The sequence below is a fragment of the Natator depressus genome, chromosome 6, assembly GCF_965152275.1.
Source record: "Natator depressus isolate rNatDep1 chromosome 6, rNatDep2.hap1, whole genome shotgun sequence".
Classification (NCBI taxonomy): Eukaryota; Metazoa; Chordata; order Testudines; family Cheloniidae; genus Natator; species Natator depressus.
This window is the reverse complement of record NC_134239.1, coordinates 499,821-520,180: the sequence shown is the minus strand read 5'-3', so window position 1 is coordinate 520,180 and position 20,360 is coordinate 499,821. Positions and strand designations below refer to the sequence as shown.

The following is a 20,360-nucleotide window of genomic DNA, read 5'->3' as shown; positions in this document are numbered from 1 at the left end:
GAAACATTAAGAACAGTCCCACTTCGTCACACTGCTCCATTTGGGGCTGGCTCAGGCTCAGAAGGAAGCGGGGGGGTTAGAGCCCTTCTGCTGGGTCCCCTCTGTGCCGTAGCCCAGCAGGGAGTGTGCGTGTAGACGGGGGGCGGGGGTGTCAGTGAGTGTGGGGGAGTCCAGGCCCTGCACCCCTCTTCCTGGGATTCACTGAGACTCTCAGCCAGCCAGTAAAACAGAAGGTTTATTGGACAACAGGAACACAGTCCAAAACAGAGCTTGTGGGGACACCCAGGACCCCTCAGTCAAGTCCTTCTGGGGGAGCAGGGAGCTCAGACCCCAGCCCTGGGGTTCCCTGCGTTCCTCCACCCAGCCCCAAACTGAAAACTACACCCCCGCAGCAGGCCCCCTCCTGCAGCCTCTGTTCCCATTCCTGGGCAGAGGTGTCACCTCCCCCTCCCCCTCCTGGCTCAGGTGACAGGCTCTCAGGTCTCCCATCCCCAGGGCACATTCCCAGGTCAACACTCCCCCCTCCCTGCTGCGTCACATCGTCACACCTCCCAACCTGGGTGGAGATGGGCGGGGGAGAAGAGGTAAGGGGCACCTTACATGACCTGAAGCGGATTGCCCCACAGCTCCATAGGGCTCCGCTCCACCAGCCGCCCCACGAACTGCTTCGCTCGGCTCCGCGTCCCACCAGCAGCTCCCGCCGTCCCATGAACTGCTCCACCACCAGTCCACAAGCCCCTCCAGCCGCAAACTGCTCCGCCCTATATCTTCACGCTCCCCCACGACTTAACACAACGCTCAGGGATTCCAGCTCTTATTCTTATGTTTATTACGCTGTATCGTCTAACCCGGCTCTGCCCCAGCTCTGTGCCCCCAGTGGGGTGAGCCAGGCTCGTGCAGACAGGGCCATGGAGATCGCTCGAGGGGCGTGGACAGGGCCGGAGCGAATGCAAGGAGAAGCCCAGAGCTATTTGCAAAACCTCCCTTTGATGCCTTGTCCTGGCTCTGAGGGAGCCCGTGTGGGACGGGTTGGGAAGGAGAATGGGGGGGCAGGTGTCTAGTCACTGACACACCCAGGGGAGCCAGAGAACAGCCAGCACCTGCCCCAGGTACCCCACCACCCCCTCTTCCCTGCGGGACCAGATCCCCCCACTGGCTCGTCCATCCCCAGGCAGTGACCTCCCCCCGGCACGGCCCAGCCCTGCCCAGAGCCCCAGAGCGTGATTTTCTCTTTCCCTGTGCAGGTTCCCGGCTGCGGATAGTCACAGATCCCTCCTCCCGGGCCCCGCTGGGCTCTGGGGCGCTGCTGAAATGTCAGTTTGACGTCGGGGGGCCAGTCGATCTGCGCTCCCTGCGGGTTCAGTGGTTTCTGTTTGAGGAGAGGATCGCGCAGTACGACCAGGGCAGGGGACAATCCCAGCCCGGAGCGAGTGTGTCGGAGCAGGAGTTGGAGACGGGGGACGCATCCCTGTCGCTCTCCAGGGTGACGGTGTCGGATGAGGGGCTGTATCAATGTGTGGTTGGTTACGGTGCGGAGCAGCTGCAGGGAGAGACGACCCTCCGTGTGCTCGGTAAGGACAGGAGAAGAGCTCGGACGTTCCCCAGCGGGGAACTCGGGACTGGCTGTTCCCGCGTTGGTCCCACAGTCCTGCAGGTGGGAGGAGCGGGTGGGGTGAGGACCCACAGCCTGCAGGTCCCACCCTGAGTGTCTGTGTGTAGCCACAGCCCTGGGCCAGCAGCTCTGACCCCGCAGCCTGTCAGCAAACCCCAGCCACACTCTGGCTGCCTCCAGACGTGGCCACGTACTTACAACACGCTCTCCGTCCCCGATGATCCCCCAGGAGTCTGTGTTCTGCACTGTCCAGCCCTCTCCTGGGCAGCCCCGGCAGCTTAGGTCCGTCGCCCCTCGACAGGGACCGAGCTCCAACAGTCTGCTGCCGTACAGGGCGTTACCCCAGCCATTCCCAACACTGGATTCGTTTTAAATAAAGAGTAACCAAGATTATTTCACGACAACGAGAGAGATTTTAAGTGAGTACAAGTCTGAGGTGCTAAAGTCAGAAATGGCGACAGGAGAAATAAAGATAAAACGTTTTCTGAACGTAAGAAACTAGACTTGGTTCAAGGTGAGGTTCTTCCCACGGGTTCCCCGTAACACTGCTGCCCAAATTCCCAGGCCAGGATCTGCTCCCAGCGTCCAGAGGCTGTTTCTTTTGTCTGCTTAGGTCAGACAGAGAGAGCTGGGTCGGGAGCGAGCTTGGGGTGTTTGTGCCCCTCACGTGCATAGTTCAGTCACCCTTTGAGAGGCACTTCCCTGAGGGTCACCCCTGGTTAACGTTCAGACAGTAAAGAAGGTGACGTGTCGGGTGGGGAGGGGGCTGCATGTTGTTTCTTCTCACCTCTGTTTGCAGGTTTTCCCTTGTCTCCCGTCTTCCCCCCTCTCTCCATCCGAGGACCCTGTTTAGACCTTATATGTAAATGGAGGTAAACACACGTTCCTTTGTTAAAGACCTGCCTGTCCAGTCCTGTCTCATCGGGGCTACGTGGCTGGAACGTGGCAACCAGCCTTATTTGGGGAATCCAGAACTTTGCATGTAATGTTGCTATACAGATTTCAAAAGGATATTATTGACCAGTGAGTTCTTAGTTTCCATATGACCCCCGCCCAGGCATATCCTGGACAAAGATTATTGCGGTGGGTCTGGGGTGTGAATACCGGGGTGCTTTCCGTCACCGATCGGTATTAGAAATCTCAGGAAGTGTTTGGTGTCTGGGCTCTGTCCCATGCTTGTGAGTTGCCGCCTGCATTAATCTCACGTGGAAGCGCTGTGTCCCGTATTGTGATGTGACGCTGGAGCGGGTCCAGCGTGAGCCTCTGTGGCCGCAGGAATCGCCGGAGAGGGACGTTAGTGGGAAGAGCTGCTTTTACACAGACATTGTCATGCCCCTCCCGAAAGAGGAGACCCACCGATACCAGACAGGGCAGGGCTGGATCTCGCAGCTGGAAACTCCTTACACCTGGATTGAGAAACCGTCCACAAAAGGACGAACCACTCTTCCTGTGGTTCTGCTCCCCGCCCCAGGAAGATGGGTCATGCGAGTGGACTCCTCCCATCAGCGGAGTTTGCAGCTCAGAGCACATGGCCGGAGGGGGATAAAACCCCCCAGATGAAAGGAACTAAGGCCTGGGCTACACTGAAACGTTAGACTGACCCAGCTGTGTCACTCGGGGTGTGAGAAATAATGCCCGGTGCAGACAGCGCTAGGTCGATGGACAAATTCTTCTGTCCATGTAGCGACCGCCTCTAGGGGAGGTGGGTTAACTACAGCGATGGGAGAACCCCTCCTGTCACCATAGGCAGTGTCCACACTACAGAGCAGCTGCGGAGCTGCAGGGGGGGCTCTCGGCTCTGGGCGTGCGGCAGGTCAGACGAGAGGATCATAATGGTCCCTTCTGGCCACAAAATCTATGAATCCTGCCTCCGGAGGTAATTCCTCTAGGGGGAATCCAGCTGCCCAAAGTGCACCCAGACAGCTGAGTGCCGGGTTCGGCTGGCCGCTCTCTTCCTGCTCCGAATAGACGTGAGCCCGGGAAATTGTACCCCAGCCCCCTCCTGACCTGCCTGGCACTGACACCTTCTGAACTATGGACCCTCAATCACCATGTCTGAAGCGCCTTCCTACATCCCACTGGGGTAAAACCTCCCCGGTGACCCGGGGTGTTTCGTGCCCCACAGTACTGAATGGGGTATATCTGTGCATCTTACACTCAGATTGGCGCATGGGGGTAACCCAAAATATCACTTATTCGCCCAGACACAGCTCAATGACTGTCTCTCTCGTTCCAGCTGCTCCCAGACTCTCCATCCCCCGGAAAGCAGGGGTGTTAAACGCAGCGAGCGCCTTCCCCTGCCACGTGTGGGGATTCTACCCCGGGGACGTCACCGTCACGTGGCTGAGAGACGGGCGGGTTCTGACCGACACCACTCACTCTGCCCCCCAGAGAAACCCGGACGGGACCTTCAACCTCACCCTGACCTACACCTTCACCCCCACCGCGAGCGACTCCGGCAGCCTCTTCTCCTGCCGCGTCACCCACGCGGCTCTGGCTCAGCCCCTGCGGGAGGGGTTCGCCCTGGCTGTCACAGGTGAGGGGGTGCTGGGCTCCCAGCTGCGTGTTATGGGCTGAAGGGTGCACTCCATTGAGTCTGACAGGGGACCCCAGCAGAGACCCAGGATGGTACATTGGGGATGGGGGGTGGGATGCTGGAGCCCCCAGGGCTGAAGGGGCCCAGTACAGTAGTGGGGGACAGTAGGAGGCCGGAGGAGGGCTCAGGTCTGACTGTGGCTTTATAACAGAAATGCCAGGGTAGCCGGCACCCTCTGACCCCCAGCTTCCCCCCCACACACACCCCGCAGCCCCAGGCTGGGGAGAGAACAAGACTCTAATTCTGCCTGACAAAATACTGAATCGTTGTTGTTGGGACATGGGTACTGTGACACTCTGTACCTTGGGGGAGCATCCTGTAACCCCCACACTCCTCATCTGTATATAATCGTGATCCTACATAGAAGGCAGGCCTGGTGAGGTGTCAGGGGAAAGGTTATGACCTGCTGAAAGTCATTTCTCTACCCATAGATGTGTGTCATTAATGCAGTTCTGAGGTTGTGTGGTACGGTTGTCACTGAAACATGCTGTAAATTGGGGAATCAGCCAGATATTAGCTCCCCCTGAGGCAACAGCAAGGAAAGTCATCAGCGCCCGGGCGGGTGTCAAACAACCACCAACAGCCATTGTCCAGCCAGGGAGCTAGGATGCAGTGACTCGCCGGCATGAGGCCCTGTGAGGATGGGACGCAGCAGGGAGGGGGGAGTGTTGACCTGGGAATGTGCCCTGGGGACGGGAGACCTGAGAGCCTGTCACCTGAGCCAGGAGGGGGACGGGGAGGTGACACCTCTGCCCGGGAATGGGAACAGAGGCTGCAGGAGGGGGCCTGCTGCGGGGGTGTAGTTTTCAGTTTGGGGCTGGGTGGAGGAACGCAGGGAACCCCAGGGCTGGGGTCTGAGCTCCCTGCTCCCCCAGAAGGACTTGACTGAGGGGTCCTGGGTGTCCCCACAAGCTCTGTTTTGGACTGTGTTCCTGTTGTCCAATAAACCTTCTGTTTTACTGGCTGGCTGAGAGTCTCAGTGAATCCCAGGAAGAGGGGTGCAGGGCCTGGACTCCCTCACACCCTATGACAACTGGTGGCAGCGGTGGGATCTACTGCACCCCGTGAACGGCGCTTCCTGCAGTAAGTGACTGGGGAACAGTAAAACGAAGGGGGATTGACGGGGACCAGGCGTGCTGAAGATTCAGAGAGAGACGGTTTCAGGGGGCGGTTAACCCCTGGGAGTGTGTGACCAGAGAGAAGGACTTTCGCAGTAACAGGGTCCCCTGGGGGATTGCAGCGAGCGGTCCCAGGGGCGGAGGAGTCTGCAGCTCGACCCTGGCAAAGAGGTGGTGACCTCAAGAAGGACTGGCACCCTTGGGGTTCTTCCTGGAAACCGTGGAAAGCTGCCCGGCCTGCGAGTGGCCAGCCGGGAGATGTACGCTAAACGCCTTAAGAGCGACCTGGTGGAGCTGTGCAGGCAGAGGGGGCTGCGCATCGGGGGGTCCACCAAGGAACAGCTGATTGCCCAGTTGGAGGAGAGGGATCGCTTGGATGACCCGATCCCTGTCCCGGAGGGAAGCCGCCCGGGGGACGCAGCATGGGCCCTGGGGCCTAACCAGGCTGGGAGGGGTCAGACTGCTGCCGAGGACATCCCGAGACCCTTCCTACCTAGGCCTGGGGGAGGGGTTGTGGGAAGCCCAGCGAATACCGAGGGCCCCCTGACCCCAGCAGCCAGCAGGGGATCCTCCCGGCGGAGCTCCCCATCCCTGGAGCGGATGCGGCTGGAATGGGAGAGGGAGAGGAAAATGAGGGAGCTGGAGGATCATGAAAAACAACGTCAACATGAGGAGAAACAACGTCAACATGAGCAGGAGGAGGAGGAGAAACAACGTCAACATGAGCAGGAGGAGAAGGAGAAACAACGTCAACATGAGCAGGAGGAGAAGGAGAGGGAGCGTCAGGAGAAAGAGAGGGAGCGTCAGGAGAAGGAGAGGGAACGTCAACATGAGCAGGAGGAGAAGGAGAGGGAGCGTCAGGAGAAGGAGAGGGAGCGTCAGGAGAAGGAGAGGGAACGTCAGGAGAAGGAGAGGGAGCGTCAGGAGAAGGAGAGGGAACGTCAACATGAGCAGCAGGAGAAGGAGAAACAAAGACAGCATGAACTGGAGCTGGCCAGGCTGAGGAGCAGTGGGGCCCTGGCTGCGGTGAGTGAGGGGGGACCCAAGACTGCAAGGAGCTTTGATAAGTGCTTCCTGGCCCAGCGGAAGGAGGGGGAGGACATAGATAGCTTCCTGACGGCCTTTGAGAATGCCTGCGAGCTGCACAGGGTTGACCCTGCAGACAGGCTCCAGTTCCTCACCCCCTTACTGGACCCCAAAGCCGTGGAGGTCTACAGCCGGATGACAGGGGCAGAGGCAGGGGACTATGAACTGTTCAAACAGGCTCTGCTCCGTGAGTTTGGGCTGACCCCCGAGATGTACCGGAGAAGGTTCCGGAGTCAGCGTAAAACGCCTGAGGTCACCTACCTACAACTGGTCAACAGGATGCGGGGATATGCCCGCAAGTGGACAGCGGGGGCCCAAACTAAAGAGGACCTGCTTGACCTGTTTGTACTGGAGCACCTGTATGAACAGTGCCCTTCCGACCTGAGGCTGTGGCTGGTGGACAAAAAGCTCGCGAACCCCCAGCATGCAGGGCAGCTGGCCGACGAGTTTGTGAACAGTCGGTCAGGGGGTAGCCGGGAGGAGTCCCAAAAGAACAGGCCCCCCCCGATGCAGAGAGAGAGTCACCATGGGGCCTCCCAGCGGGGAAATAGGGAGAACCCCCTCCAAAGGGGAACGCCTGGTGTCGGGCCCCTCCGACCCGTTCGAGGGGACCAACGTGACCTGAGCTGCTATCACTGTGGCCAGAGAGGCCACGTACGGACCCAGTGCCCCGGGCTCAGGGACAGACTGAGCAGACCCAACCTACCCAGGGTTAACTGGGTAGGGACTCAGCTGGACGAGGGGCAGGCGACCCAGGAAAGGGGGGCTACCAGTTTGCCACCTGCTCAGGAGGGGAGAGTACCCCCGGCCAGCTCCGCCAGAGGGCCGGATGCTCCGGACTCAGGGTGCTCGGTTTACAGGGTGGGTGCGGGGCTGTCCCTCCGGAGAGAGTGCCTTGTTCCCCTGGAGGTGGATGGGAGGAAGGTCAATGGATACTGGGATACGGGCGCGGAGGTGACGCTGGCCCGGCCCGAGGTGGTGGCCCCAGATCGGGTGGTGCCCAACACCTACCTGACCCTGACGGGGGTGGGCGGGACCCCATTTAAGGTGCCCGTGGCAAGGGTACACCTGAAATGGGGGGCCAAGGAGGGCCCCAAGGATGTGGGGGTACACCACCATTTGTCCACTGAAGTTTTGATGGGGGAGACCTAGAGGACTGGCCAAGCAACCCCCGGATCGCCCTGGTTGTGACCCGTAGCCAGAGCCGGCGAGGGGCACTGCGCCCTGACCTTGGGGAGGGTACCACACCGGAGGTGCAGGACCCTACTCTGGTGGGGAGGGAGCGCCGAGGGGCACGGCTCAGAGAGGCTGCGGCCTCAGACCTGGCCACGGAGGGGGAACCGGGCCCCATCCCTTCCCCAGCCGCTGAGTTCCAGGCCGAGTTGAGGAAAGATCCCTCCTTGCAGAAGCTCAGGGACCTGGCCGACCTCAGTGAGGGACGGACCATGAGGAGAGGCTGCCAGGAGAGGTTCCTGTGGGAGAAGGGGTTCCTGTACCGAGAATGGGCTCCCCCAGGGGAAGGGGAGTCCTGTGGGATCAGGAGGCAGCTGGGGGTCCCCCAGAAGTATCGCCGCAAGCTCCTGTCCCTGGCCCATGACATCCCCCTCGCAGGGCACCAGGGAATCCGGCGCACCCGGCAGAGGTTGCTACAGAACTTTTACTGGCCCGGGGTCTTTACCACCGTCCGGCAGTATTGCCGATCCTGTGACCCCTGTCAGAGGGTGGGGAAGGCCCGGGACAAGGGGAAAGCGGCGTTGAGACCTTTGCCCATCATAGAGGAGCCTTTCCAGAAGGTGGCCATGGACATCGTGGGGCCTCTCAGCAAGACGACCCGGTCGGGGAAGAAATACATTCTGGGGGTGGTAGATTTCGCCACCCGCTACCCTGAGGCAGTGCCCTTAGCTTCCATTGAAGCAGACACCGTGGCAGATGCGCTCCTGACCATTTTCAGCCGAGTGGGGTTCCCCAGGGAAGTCTTGACAGACCAAGGCTCCAACTTCATGTCGGCCCTGCTCCGGTGCTTGTGGGAGAAATGTGGGGTCCGGCACGACTGGGCCTCAGCGTATCGCCCCCAGTCCAATGGGCTGGTGGAGAGGTTCAATGGGACGCTAAAGATGATGCTGAAAACCTCTGTGAACCAGCACCCGCAGAATTGGGACAAGTACTTACCTCACCTGCTGTTCGCGTACAGGGAGGTGCCCCAGGAGTCTACTGGATTTTCGCCTTTCGAACTGTTATATGGAAGGAGGGTGAGGGGCCCCCTGGACCTGATGAGAGACGAGTGGGAGGGGAAGGCCACTCCCAATGGAGAGTCAGTGGTGGAGTATGTCCTGACCTTCCGAGAGAGACTGGCTGAACTCATGGGCCTGGCCAGGGAGAATCTGGCCAGAGCCCAGAAGAAGCCTCTGGGGCTCTATGAGTTCCTGACCCTGCCTTTCGGCCTCAAGGGAGCGCCGGCCACCTTCCAGCGCCTAGTGGACCAGCTCCTGAGGGGGATGGAGAGTTTTGCCGTGGCGTATATTGACGACATCTGTGTCTTTAGCCAGACCTGCGAGGACCACGTGTCCCAGGTTAGACAAGTGCTGGACCGACTCCAGGGGGCTGGGCTGACTGTCAAAGCGGAGAAGTGCAAGGTGGGGATGGCTGAAGTATCTTACCTGGGCCATCGGGTGGGGAGCGGCCGCCTAAAGCCAGAACCGGCCAAGGTGGGGGTGATCAGAGACTGGCCCGCTCCCCACACCAAAAAGCAGGTCCAAGCCTTTATTGGGATGGCAGGATACTACCGAAGATTTGTGCCCCACTTTAGCGCCATCGCCACCCCCATCACCGAGCTATGCAAGAAGGGGAAGCCAGACAAGGTGGTCTGGACCGAGCAGTGCCAGGAGGCTTTCCGGGCGCTGAAGGAGGCTCAGGTCCGTGGCCCAGTTCTGGCAAACCCAGACTTTGACAAGCCCTTTGTGGTGTTCACCGACGCCTCCGACACGGGACTGGGGGCGGTGTTAATGCAGGAGGATGAAAAGGGGGAGAGACACCCCATCGTGTACCTGAGCAAGAAGTTGCTACCCCGGGAGGAAAACTACGCGGCCATCGAGAAGGAGTGCCTGGCCATGGTGTGGGCCCTCAAGAAACTAGAGCCCTATCTCTTCGGGCGACACTTCACCGTCTACACCGACCACTCTCCCCTGACCTGGCTGCACCAGATGAAAGGAGCTGTGACGAAGCGGGACTGTTCTTAATGGTTCCTCTGAATAGTATGGGGGTGCCTCAGTTTCCCCTAGGCAGTTCTTAAGTCTCTAGGGGGTGGGGTAAGGGTGTATGATCATTGCAGAGCCCTAGAGGGCAGGTGTGTGCAGGGGTCTGGACACAGAGAATGGCCGACACCCTGTTTCCTGGCAGCTGATGGCCTGGGCCCTTCCCCCCTGCAAGGTGAGAGCTAAAGGGTTGGAGAACAAAGGAATCCGGTGACCTCCTGGCCCGGGACAGGGACAAAGCCCAGAGGAGGAAGGGCTGGGGGGAGTTTCAGTTTGGGGCTAGGGGGTGGATGCAGGGAACCCCAGGGCTGGGGTCTAAGCTCCCTGCTCCCCCAGAAGGACTTGACTGAGGGGTCCTGGGTGTCCCCACAAGCTCTGTTTTGGACTGTGTTCCTGTTGTCCAATAAACCTTCCCTTTTACTGGCTGGCTGAGAGTCTCGGTGAATCCCAGGAAGAGGGGTGCAGGGCCCTGAGTCCCCCCACTCCGTGACACCCTCCTCAGAGAAGGGCGGGGGACGGGCTAAGAAATGAAGAGGTTTTGTTCGACCCAGCAGGGACCGGGTACAGCGGTCAGTGACCACGTCACTTGTCTGCTGTGTGCTCTCGCCATGTGCCGCTCTGTGTGTGTGTGTGTGGAGGGGGGGCTGGCTGGCTGCTCCCTACGTTGTCCCCCCCAAGCCCCACGGAAAGGGAATCCCCGCCTGGGCGTGAGTGCCCCCTGGGTGGGGTGGGGGGGGTCTCCCTTGCACGGTTCTGAGTCCAGGGGTGCTGGGGGAGGGGTGGCTCCAGCTGGGCCCCATTTCCCCCCCCCCCGGTGCAGCACCCCCTGCTTTGGCCGCTTCTGCAGCTGCTCCCAGCGGCTGGAGTCTCCGTCCTCAGCGCAGCAAAGGGCCCTGGCGGGCAGGCTGGAGCGCGGCCCAGTCAGACCGCCCCGGGTGTCCCGCTGGTGCGGGGAGCCCGTTCTCCGGGTGTGGGGCGGTGCCGTGAGCCGGGTCTGACTTTTCTCTCCTAGCCCCAAGAGCAGGAGCGGATCACACCAGCGCCGCGATCGGGGCGACCCTGGGGATCCTGGTCGCAGGGGGAGCTGCGGCTGCAGTAGCCATTTACTGCTGGAGGAAGAGGCGGGAAGGTAACGGGGGACGGTGCCGTTGGCCGGGGGTGGGGGTGTCTGCTGGCCCCAGAGGGAGCAGAGAGTCTGGGGAGGCCGAGGGGACAGGGACACAGCCAGGGACACCCCAGGGGCTGCGGGGTCTCTCTACAGACTGAGCCCCCTGCAGCAGGGCCCATCCCCAGGGGAGGTTTCACCCTCCTGCTCTCAGGGATCTGCCGTTCCTGGCCCCGAGCTCCGGCCGGACGCGTCTCCCACACCCCCCGACACTGACCCCCTGGGTCGCTCTGACCCCGTGTGTCTCATTGTCTCTGTCTAGGTCCTTACAGTGCAGTGGAGACGCCCCCCGAGGACCCAGCTGGGAGCAGAGACAAGACGCGCGGCGAGGACACGGTGCTGATGGCGAATGATGGGCTCAGCGATGCCGGGAAGGGGCCTGAGCAGCAGCCGCTGTTACCTGCTCAGGGCCAGGACCAGAGCGAGATTCAGGAGCAGGAGGACAGGGCGCCGGTCACAGGTGAGGGGCAGGACGGGAGAGCGACTCCAGAGGGGTCACGTTGTCACGGAGTGTGAGGGAGTCCAGGCCCTGCACCCCTCTTCCTGGGATTCACTGAGACTCTCAGCCAGCCAGTAAAACAGAAGGTTTATTGGACCCCAAAACAGAGCTTGTGGGGACACCCAGGACCCCTCAGTGAAGTCCTTCTGGGGGAGCAGGGAGCTCAGACCCCAGCCCTGGGGTTCCCTGTGTTCCTCCACCCAGCCCCAAACTGAAACTAAACCCACCCAGCAGGTTCCCTGCTGCAGCCTCCGTCCACATTCCTGGGCAGAGGTGTCACCTCCCCATCCCCCTCCCGGCTCAGGTGACAGGCTCTCAGGTCTCCTGTCCCCAGGGCACAGTCCCAGGTCAACACTCCCCCCTCCCTGCTGCGTCACATCGTCACATCTCTCCCCCCTTCGAGACTGAACTGAGCGGGGTCACTGTGACCAGTGACCTGGGGAAGTTCGGGGCCCCCTCTCCGGGACAGCGCATCCGCTATCAGGTTGGCACTTCCCTTCACGTGGACCACGTCCATGTCGTAATCCTACAGGAGCAGGCTCCATCTCAGGAGCTTGGCGTTGGCTCCTTTCATCGGGTGCAGCCAGGTCAGGGGAGAGTGGTCGGTGTAGACGGGGAAGTACACGGTGAAGCCCTGCGCCCACCCTGTAAACCGAGAACCCTGAGTCCAGAGCCTCCAGCCCTCTGGAGGGTTAGGGTTGGGGTCTGGGCCTAAATATCAGGAGACCGGGATGGATGAATTGGCCAGAGGCTCTGGGGCCTGAATTAACCCTTTGTTCCCAGGCAGGGCTGGGGCAGCCTGTGGCCCCCCAGGCTCAGGGTAACCTGGGGGCTCTGGTTCTGCCAAAGGAACTGACCCCGTGGGGCCCCTTCAGAGACTCACCCTCCCGCTTGGTTTGTTTCCCAGCAAGTTCCAATTCTTCTGGATCAAAAGCGTTTGACGTGGGCCCAAGGGCGTCATCCTGGATTACGCAGGGGGGCCCAGAGGCAGAGGGGCAATCCCCGAACACGGAGCCATTGGGGGAGACGGGAGCCCGGGATGAGGAGCAAGCGGGGGCAGCCTCCCCACAGACACCGCCGGCGGTGGAGGTGGCATTCCCAGCCCAGCACAGTGCGGCTGGGGAGGAGGGAGAGACGGCTCTGAACCAGCACAGTGGGGAGGCGATGGTGCCCACCAGCGAGCCCAAAGCAGGGGACCAGGGGGCGCCCGGCAGTCAGACCAACGAGAAGGATCAGGGGGTGCCTGACAACCAGACCAAAGCGGCTGCAAACACGGTGTCGGATCCTGCACAGGAGGAAGATGCCCAGGGAGAGGCAGGAGGTAACAGTGAGTGTGTGTGTGGGGGGGTAACGTGGGAGGGAAGGGGCCCATGTCAACTGAACATTGTTCAACGTGCAGCCCACCAGGGACAGGTGCTGGGAGCCCTGTGAGACGTTCCCAGCAGGCCTCCAGCCGGCCAGCAAAGGGCCAGACGGCAAGTGCCCCATCCCTGGTGGGCAGAGTCACTCCGAGGGGGCACAATCCATGTGAAACAACCGAATGGTAACCCATCGACAGCTGGGGAGCGCCTCAAAGGAGGGGCCGTGTCTTTCCTCCGCACGGGGAGAGCCCAGGACGCTCTGGGTGCCGTTCAAATAACTTTAAGTGCAGATGTTGGCACCTCCTAGAGCTACGGTTGCCCGACACTTCCATTGTAAGCACCTGGTTTTGGTTGCTTGTAACTTTGCCAGACTTTAACTGCTGAGGCTGAAATTTCCCAGGCTGGGTGTCTGCCTCGAGCTCTTTAGTCCTGGAGTGTGTTTGTGGGTGTGGGTGTCATGGAGCGCAGGTCTGATGCTCTGGAACTGCTCTCTCTGAAGCCAGCCAGGACTCTGGGGTGGCGTGTCTGCCCGCAGGGCTCGCTGCCTAGGGCAAACAGCCACCTCGGCTCTGGCCTTCCCAGACTGACCTTGGAGCATTGAGCATCCCTGTTCACCGTATGCCTCCCCTTGGCGGGCCCACCTGGAGGGGACCCCCTGGGGAAGCCAGAGGGCCCTGCACCCCGACTTTGCAATCCACCGTGACTCTCAGCCAGGCAGTAAAATGGAAGATTTATTAGTTGATCAGGACACAGCATAGCATAGATCTTGTTAGCACGGAAATCAATGACTTTTAGCCTAATCCATCTTGGGGCAAGGGAAGCCCAGAGCCATGGCTCTGAGCTCTCTCCCTGCATTCCCAGACTGCCAGTCTCCTCCCAGCTGCCTCCCCAGCCACACCGGTCGGCCCTCCCCCAGGAAAAAGGTGTTGGGCTCAGGTTACGAAGGGCTCCAGTGTTTACGTGCAGGCAGCTGGGCAGCCTTACCATCTAGGCATTGGTGTGGCACCCAGGGAAACTGAGGCACACACCGTGTTAGTATAGAACAGTCGGACTTACATGCAACATAACAAGGTAAATAGGACCCCATTTCATCACAGTGCGGGGGTGGGGGGGTTCATCTAAAATGGTTGGGCTATTTCAATGAACATGTTTAGGAAAAATACTTTGTTTTGCTGAAGTCAAAAAATTCTTACAACTGCTGCACTGAGAAACTCATAGAAACATGGGTCTGGAAGGGACCTGAAAGGTCACCTAGTCCCCCCCTGTGCTGAGGCAGGACCATGTAACCCTAGACCATCCCTGAGAGGGGTTTGTCCAACCTGTTCTCAAAAACCTCCAGTGACGGGGCCCCCACGACCTCCCCTGGACGCCTGTTCCAGGCTGAGCTCCCCGCAGAGCTAGACACTGTTTCCTGATATCGAACCTAGAACTCCCTGGCTGCAGACGAAGCCGGTTGCTGCTTGTCCTGCCGTCAGCGGACATGGAGAACAATCGGTCGCTGTCTTTAATACAGTCCCTGTCCCATTGGAAGACTGATCAGGTCTCCCCCTTACTCACCTTTTCTGAAGACTAACCACACCCCGTGTTTTTAACCCTTCCTCGCAGGTCAGGTCTCTAAACCTTTGATCAGTTTGTTTCTCTCCTCTGGAGTCTCTCCAGGTTGCCCCCAGTTTTCCTAACGCGCAGCACCCAGAACAGCACACAGTACTGCAGCTGGGGCCCCCCCCGTGCCGAGTGGAGCCGGACAATGAGCTGCCGTGTCTGACGTCCGACCCTCCTGTTAATACACCCCAGGCTGATACTAACCTTCATGCACCTCCCTGCTTAGGAGTGGGGGCTGCAAATTTGGCAGGAGGGTCATTAGGAGTCAGAATTAGCTTCTGCCACCTGTGTGAAAATTGGTCCAAATTTAGCCTCGCTGTGCACCACTGACAATCACCATTGACGTGCTCAAGAGAAGCACGTGAGAGTTTGGCAGCTAAGTTATCTGCACCGTCCATCTGCACCCAGCGTGCTCCGCGACCCCGAGCCCTCAGAGTGTGCTCTGGGCCAGGGCTGAGCTGGGCTTGCTCTGTGCTCACACTGGGCGCAGGAACGGAGAATAGGGAGATTTGTCTCCCCACTGTATTTTCCACTGAATGCATCCGATGAAGTGAGCTGTAGCTCACGCAAGCTCATGCTCAAATAAATGGGTTAGTCTCTAAGGTGCCACAAGTCCTCCTGTTCTTTTTTGTGAATACAGACTAACACGGCTGCTACTCTGACACCTGTCTCTCTTGTGCTTTCAATGCCCCCCCCGCCCCCCAGCTGGCACCCAGGTGCCGTGGAGAAGCGGAGCCCAGCGGGGCTGGCATGCAGGGGGGGAGGAGCAGTGAGGGAAGGGCTGGGCTGGGGGGATAGAGACAGAAAGGACCGGCTGGGCTGGGACGTGGCTGTGAGGCACTGGGAGACGTGAGCGGAAGCGTCGGCAAGCACTAGACGACGCTCCCCTGCCGAGCGTGCAACGGAACCGGTCACGGAGCAGGGAGCGGGCGGATTGACCTGGGAATGTGGCGTGGGAGATTTGCAGGTAGTGGCTGCATTGGGGATGGGGATATCCGGGGGTGACTTCACGGGAGGGACGATACCTGAGCCCAGGAGGGGGGTTGGGGCCAGGTGATGCCTTTGCCCGGCAAACTGGACAAAGGCTGGAGAAGTGGGGGGGCGAGGCTGGGTGAGACGGCTGGAGAGGGTTTCAGCTGGGAGTTGACTGGGGAAACAGAGGGAGTCCCAGAGCTGGGGTCTAAGCTCCCTGCCCCCGAGACGGACCTGACTGAGGGGGTCCTGTTGTCTGCACCTACAAGATCTGATCTGGACTGTGTTCCTGTCGTTCGATAAACCTTCTGTTTTACTGGCTGGCTGAGAGTCCCGGGGAATCGCAGGAAGAGGGGGGTGCAGGGCCCGGACTCCCCCACACTCCATGACAGATCCCAAGAGTTCTGTGTCTCCCCCTTCCTCTGCTGTCAGCGGGTCGCTGTGACGCTCTTGTCCCCCATAGGCGCCGACTCCGGGGGTGCGCTGGGGCTCAGGCACCCCCAGGAAAAAATAGGGGGTGCTCAGCACCCACCAGCCACAGCGGTACTGCGGCCCCAGGCTGGCCACTGATCCGCTGCTGGGCTGCCTCCAGAGGGGGCCAGTGGAGCAGCGAGCGGCTGGCAGGAGGTGCTCGGGTGAGGCAGAGACGAGCAAGTGGCCGGCGTGCAGGGGGGTCCTTGGGGGAGGGGGCAGAGCAGGGGCAGGGCCTCTGGGAGGGGTGGTGCAGGGGCAGGAAGAGGCAGAGTGAGGGTGGGGACTCGGGGCGGAGTGGGGGTGGGGCCTCCACTGGGGAAAAAAATTCAGCACCTGAGTCACCCCCCTGTAGTGCCTGATCCACACAGAGGATAACAGCCTACTGCTGCTCCACTCACCCCCCACCGGCAGGGCAGTTGTGGCCCCACACCCACTCCTGACCCCTCTCCCGGGTAACCCCAGCACCCCTGAGGTTGTGGGTGTCACAGGAGTCGTTCAGAGGAGCTCTCGCTGGGTGAGGGGAGGGCCTGGCAGAGGCTGCTGGGGACACGGGGCCTGGGGCCAGGTCAGACCAGATGGTGATGGGGAGCGTGTGTCAGATTTCCAGGTGCCGTAACTATAACGTGCAATTTCCACATGGTCTAGTCCCACAGGCCCCAGTTCTGTGCGAGATCTCCCCGTCAGAGGCCCTGGCCCCCGGGAAGCAGGTAACACTGAGCTGCCAAATAGCCAGGTTCTACCCCAAGGCGCTGAGCGTGACCTGGTACCGACAGAAAAGAGGAGAGCCGGAGTTCCGGTGCTTAGACACTCTGGGCACCCACAAGATTGTCACCCCAGACCCCACAGCCGCGCCAGACGGGAAATCCTACAGCGTGACGTCCCAGCTCCGCTTCACCCCCTCGGTGCCCGAGGACCACGGGGCAGAGTACCTGTGTTCCGTGGAACATCAAACCCTGCAGGAGCCTGAAGGAAAATCCACTGGGCCGCTGGAGCTCCGAGGTACGAGCGAGCGGGACCGGGCAGGGCCGCGCTGACACTGGGGTTGCTGTGGCTGAGGAGGTCTCTGCTCTCAGGCACCTGGAGCATCCAGACAAAGCGTCGCTTTGGGCTGAGCCTCCTCCGGCCGGTTCCCGGCATGTGGGGCGGGTCCTGGAACGTTTGGGGACTTGCCCGTGGGCTGCTCGCAGGGTCCCCCCGTGCTGGGGAAAGAGGGTTGTCAGGTCTGGAGAGAATTGATGGGCGGGTGCAGCAGCCCCTCTGTTTAAAACGGGGTTCAGTTTTCCACTTGAGGCGGGGACTCACCCTGATTGTTTCGCAGGAGGAGAACAGTGTGTCCTCCCCAAACTCACAGCCCAGGGTCTGAGGGCAGAGGAGGAATTTTCTAGGGAATTTCAACGAAATCTGGGATCTGGTTCGGGAATGGGACCTCTGAGAAGGTTTTACCTAAAGCATCCGACCTTTGCTGACACTGTTTGCTAATAACAGCTGGGTCTGTCTCCTTCCCACGCTGCCATGACTAAACCCCACTGACAACCAGCGGCGAAGGGACAGGCGAAGACATTAAGCTGTAATTAAGCTAAGCGATGAATGGTGTACCCAGTCCTTGCTCTTATGGGCACAACTGGCCCTTGCCCAGGGGAGCTGCTGCTCCCCACACCGTGCCGTGGGACTCACGCCACCTCCTGGGGTTGAGCGGGGGGGTGGGGGGGGGAGGGAAGGAGCTGATGGGGGGGCTGCTGGTGAGCGGGAGGAGCTGATGGGGGGCTGCAGCCCCAGAGCCCCTCGGAGTTGGCGCCTATGTGCCCAGCACATGGCCTGGCAGCCTGAGAGCTCTCTGTCCCGAGGCGTAACACAGGCCTTGCTGACTCATGAGGTGTAGTCCCCGGCTCCGGTCTGTCCCCACCCGCCCCTTCCCCAGCGGGGTCTGACTCAGTTCTCCAGGCAGACACGTTACAGCTCTCCCCCTGACCAGCCCCTGCTCTCACTGACGCTCCTGCTGTCTCCCTGCAGCCCGGCCACAGGTGTCCGAGATCCAGGTGTTACCGGAGTGGGAGCCCCGGGAGGAGGTGCCGTTTGCTGTCCAGATCCAGAACTTTTACCCCAGGGAGATTCACCGGATCCAGTGGAGCTGGGACGGGCCAGGGAGCGGGAGAGACGAGACCCCAGAAATCAGCCAGAATCCGGATCTCACGTTCAGCGCGACCAGCGTCTGGAGAATCCCCAGCCGGGGACTGAACCGTCCGGAGCTCAGAGTCCGAGTGTCCGTTCAGCAAAGCCCCCGAGAGCCCCCGATAGAGAGAGAGATCAGAGCCGGGGACACAGGTGAGGGGGCTCCTTGGGGTCGGACGGGGAATGAGCAGGAATCGCTGCCCCCGCAGGGTCCCTGAGGGATGGATGAGGTTTGGGAGCTAATATTCCTCGTCCCCCTTTCCGGCTGGAGACGCCGATGGGTCGGGGTGTAACAGTGTCACACCCGGGGGTGATTTTATGGGATAACAGCCCCACGGAAGGGTCAGATCTCTCCCGCCCCCCCAGGGAGGGGGAAGTAGGCCTCACCAGGCCCCATCTCCCCCTTGCGGGGCCTGTAACTGTCTCTGGATGTTTCATTCCCCAGGTCTCCTGCGGCCCCCGGAGGTGTCGGAAATCTCCCAACCTGAGTCCGTGACGGCGGGGGAGGAAATCACCCTGAGCTGCTGCATGGCGGGGCATTTCCCTGGGGTGCTGTGTGTGACCTGGCTCAGGAGGAACACGGGGGCTGGGGCGGCTGTTCGTATACTGAACTCGGCTGAGTACAGAATCGAGCCCGGAGCTCCCCGCACACAGGATGGGAAAAGCTTCCAGCAGGAGACGAGACTCCGCTTCACCCCCTCGGTGCAGAGAGACCAGGGAGCAGAGTACGTCTGCCGGGTGGGACACGTCATCCTACGCACCCCAGTGGAGAGACGCAGCAGGGAGCTGCAGGTCACAGGTCTGATCTTTCCTCTTGAAAAGCCTGAAACTCGTACAGGATGTTAGGAATTTCCCAACTGGAGCAGGGCAGGGCCCCTCTAGTGCAGCAGCTCCCCCCTGACAGCGGCCAGGGCAGCTGCCCCAGAGGACAGGACAAACCCCTGCCGTCGGGGGCTACAGGCTAACGCAGGTGGTTACCCCAGCCGGTGGGGACTCAACATGGTGTGTTGCACACACGCACCCCTTGTGAGAGCGCTTCCTGGCTGTACCTTTCCTGGCTGTTGTGTGGGTGACCCACTTCCCTGGGCCCCGTGTGCTCTAAGCCTCCAGAGTCTGACCAGAGTCCAGCCACAGCCCAGGGCTTGGGCTCTCTAAGCCTACTTGTGGGGTGCAGATCCTCTGCCTTGCACCCCCTCCTGAGAGCTCTGACCCTGTGCTCTCGCTGCCTAGCCCCTGGGATCAGTGATGCCCCCCAAACCCCACTTCCTCCCCCGTATCTCAAACACGCCGTCGCCAGAACTCCCGCTGGGTGGGCGCTCTGGGGTTACAGTTTCCCTCTGAAGCAGCATAACAGGGCGGCTTGCCTTGGGCTGGGGGGGAAGCTCTCCAGGCAGGGGGCCTGGCAGAGACCCTGGCCAAGAAGCAGGGCAGAGTCTGACAGACACACCCTTGGGGAGGAGGGGGCTTGGCCCAGCTGAGAGGGGTATAAAGACTGTAGGAGTTTGTGCTTTGTTTTCCAAATACTTTGGGCTGCTGGGGGAGAGACTGACCTGGGGTTGGGGCTGAGGGGCCTGGAAGACTAAATAAATGGGATCCCTTGTGGGGCTTGTTTGAACATCTGTTTGAACTGGGTGAGTTCTTAAAGGGGCCCCGAAGAGGGGGAAACTGAGGCAGGAGATGCAGCATGACTCCTCACCACGCGGGGACACCCAGGAGACAGCTGTCCACACTCCAAGGGACAAGCGATAGTGAAAGCAAGGGCACACAGATTTGCACACTCCATATTTAGCAGCGTGAGAAACACAGATCTAGACCAAAGCAATAAACCGTACATGTGTTTCCCTGCCTCAGTTTCCTCACCACTCTGGAGCATTCCTTGGGCTGGCGTCAGAGTCCTCAGGGGGCATGTGGGATGGTTTTTCCTCTGAATCCTGGAGTCTTCTCTAGCCCCACTAGCCGTCTCTAGCCCTAGCTGGTCTATGCCCATCCTCTCTCCTGCTCAAAGCTGCCTCTTCCTGTCCCAGTGAGTCTCCTGAGTTTTTACATCCCATCAAAAACCCCTGGTTCCTTTGTTTTCCTGCCGGTGATTTCCCACTCTCTCCACTTCCCCAGCCCCCCTGAAGAGAGGTAGGATGAAACTGGCTCTTCTAGGCTTGAGCGTACCTTAGGGAAGGGCTGGAAGGACTGACGCAGACCAGAGCCCTTGGGGAGGTGGGGAGGAGGGGTGATGCCTGGTAAGTTGATTAGCCCGCGTGTAGATTCTTTGGTTGTTTTAATGTGTTTTCTCTCGAATGCTTTTACCTCCAGAATAAAGGGGCCGGCGTAGAAGGGCTGGGTGGTACCTGGCCTGCACCAGTTACCGTCTCTGAGGAGAAAAGCAAAGCAGAGCCGCTGGTGGCCAGGCAGTCTGACTCTCCTGGGGAGCTCACGGCGTAGGCAGGGTGCTGGGCAGCCT

The 20,360-nt window shown here is 60.5% G+C and overlaps 1 protein-coding gene across 1 annotated transcript; it reads left to right on the top strand.

The window, feature by feature from the left end:
• The first annotated feature begins 3,270 nt into the window (after window positions 1-3,270).
• On the top strand, window positions 3,271-18,123 carry LOC141988387 (uncharacterized). Its single transcript, XM_074954158.1, has 7 exons — window positions 3,271-3,292; window positions 3,849-4,148; window positions 10,676-10,792; window positions 11,091-11,288; window positions 12,235-12,648; window positions 16,382-16,735; window positions 17,747-18,123. Exons 1-7 carry the CDS (start codon window positions 3,271-3,273, stop codon window positions 18,121-18,123), a joined length of 1,782 nt encoding a protein of 593 aa, XP_074810259.1.
• Window positions 18,124-20,360: the final 2,237 nt, after the last annotated feature.

What these genes read in the sequence shown, in the direction of transcription:
- LOC141988387 (XM_074954158.1), top strand. Translation starts at nt 3,271, where the DNA reads ATGGACAAATTCTTCTGTCCAT. An exon ending in GGACAAATTCTTCTGTCCAT is followed by an intron (nt 3,293 to 3,848) that starts GTAGCGACCGCC and finishes CTCTCGTTCCAG; the next exon opens with CTGCTCCCAGACTCTCCATC. An exon ending in GTTCGCCCTGGCTGTCACAG is followed by an intron (nt 4,149 to 10,675) that starts GTGAGGGGGTGC and finishes TTTCTCTCCTAG; the next exon opens with CCCCAAGAGCAGGAGCGGAT.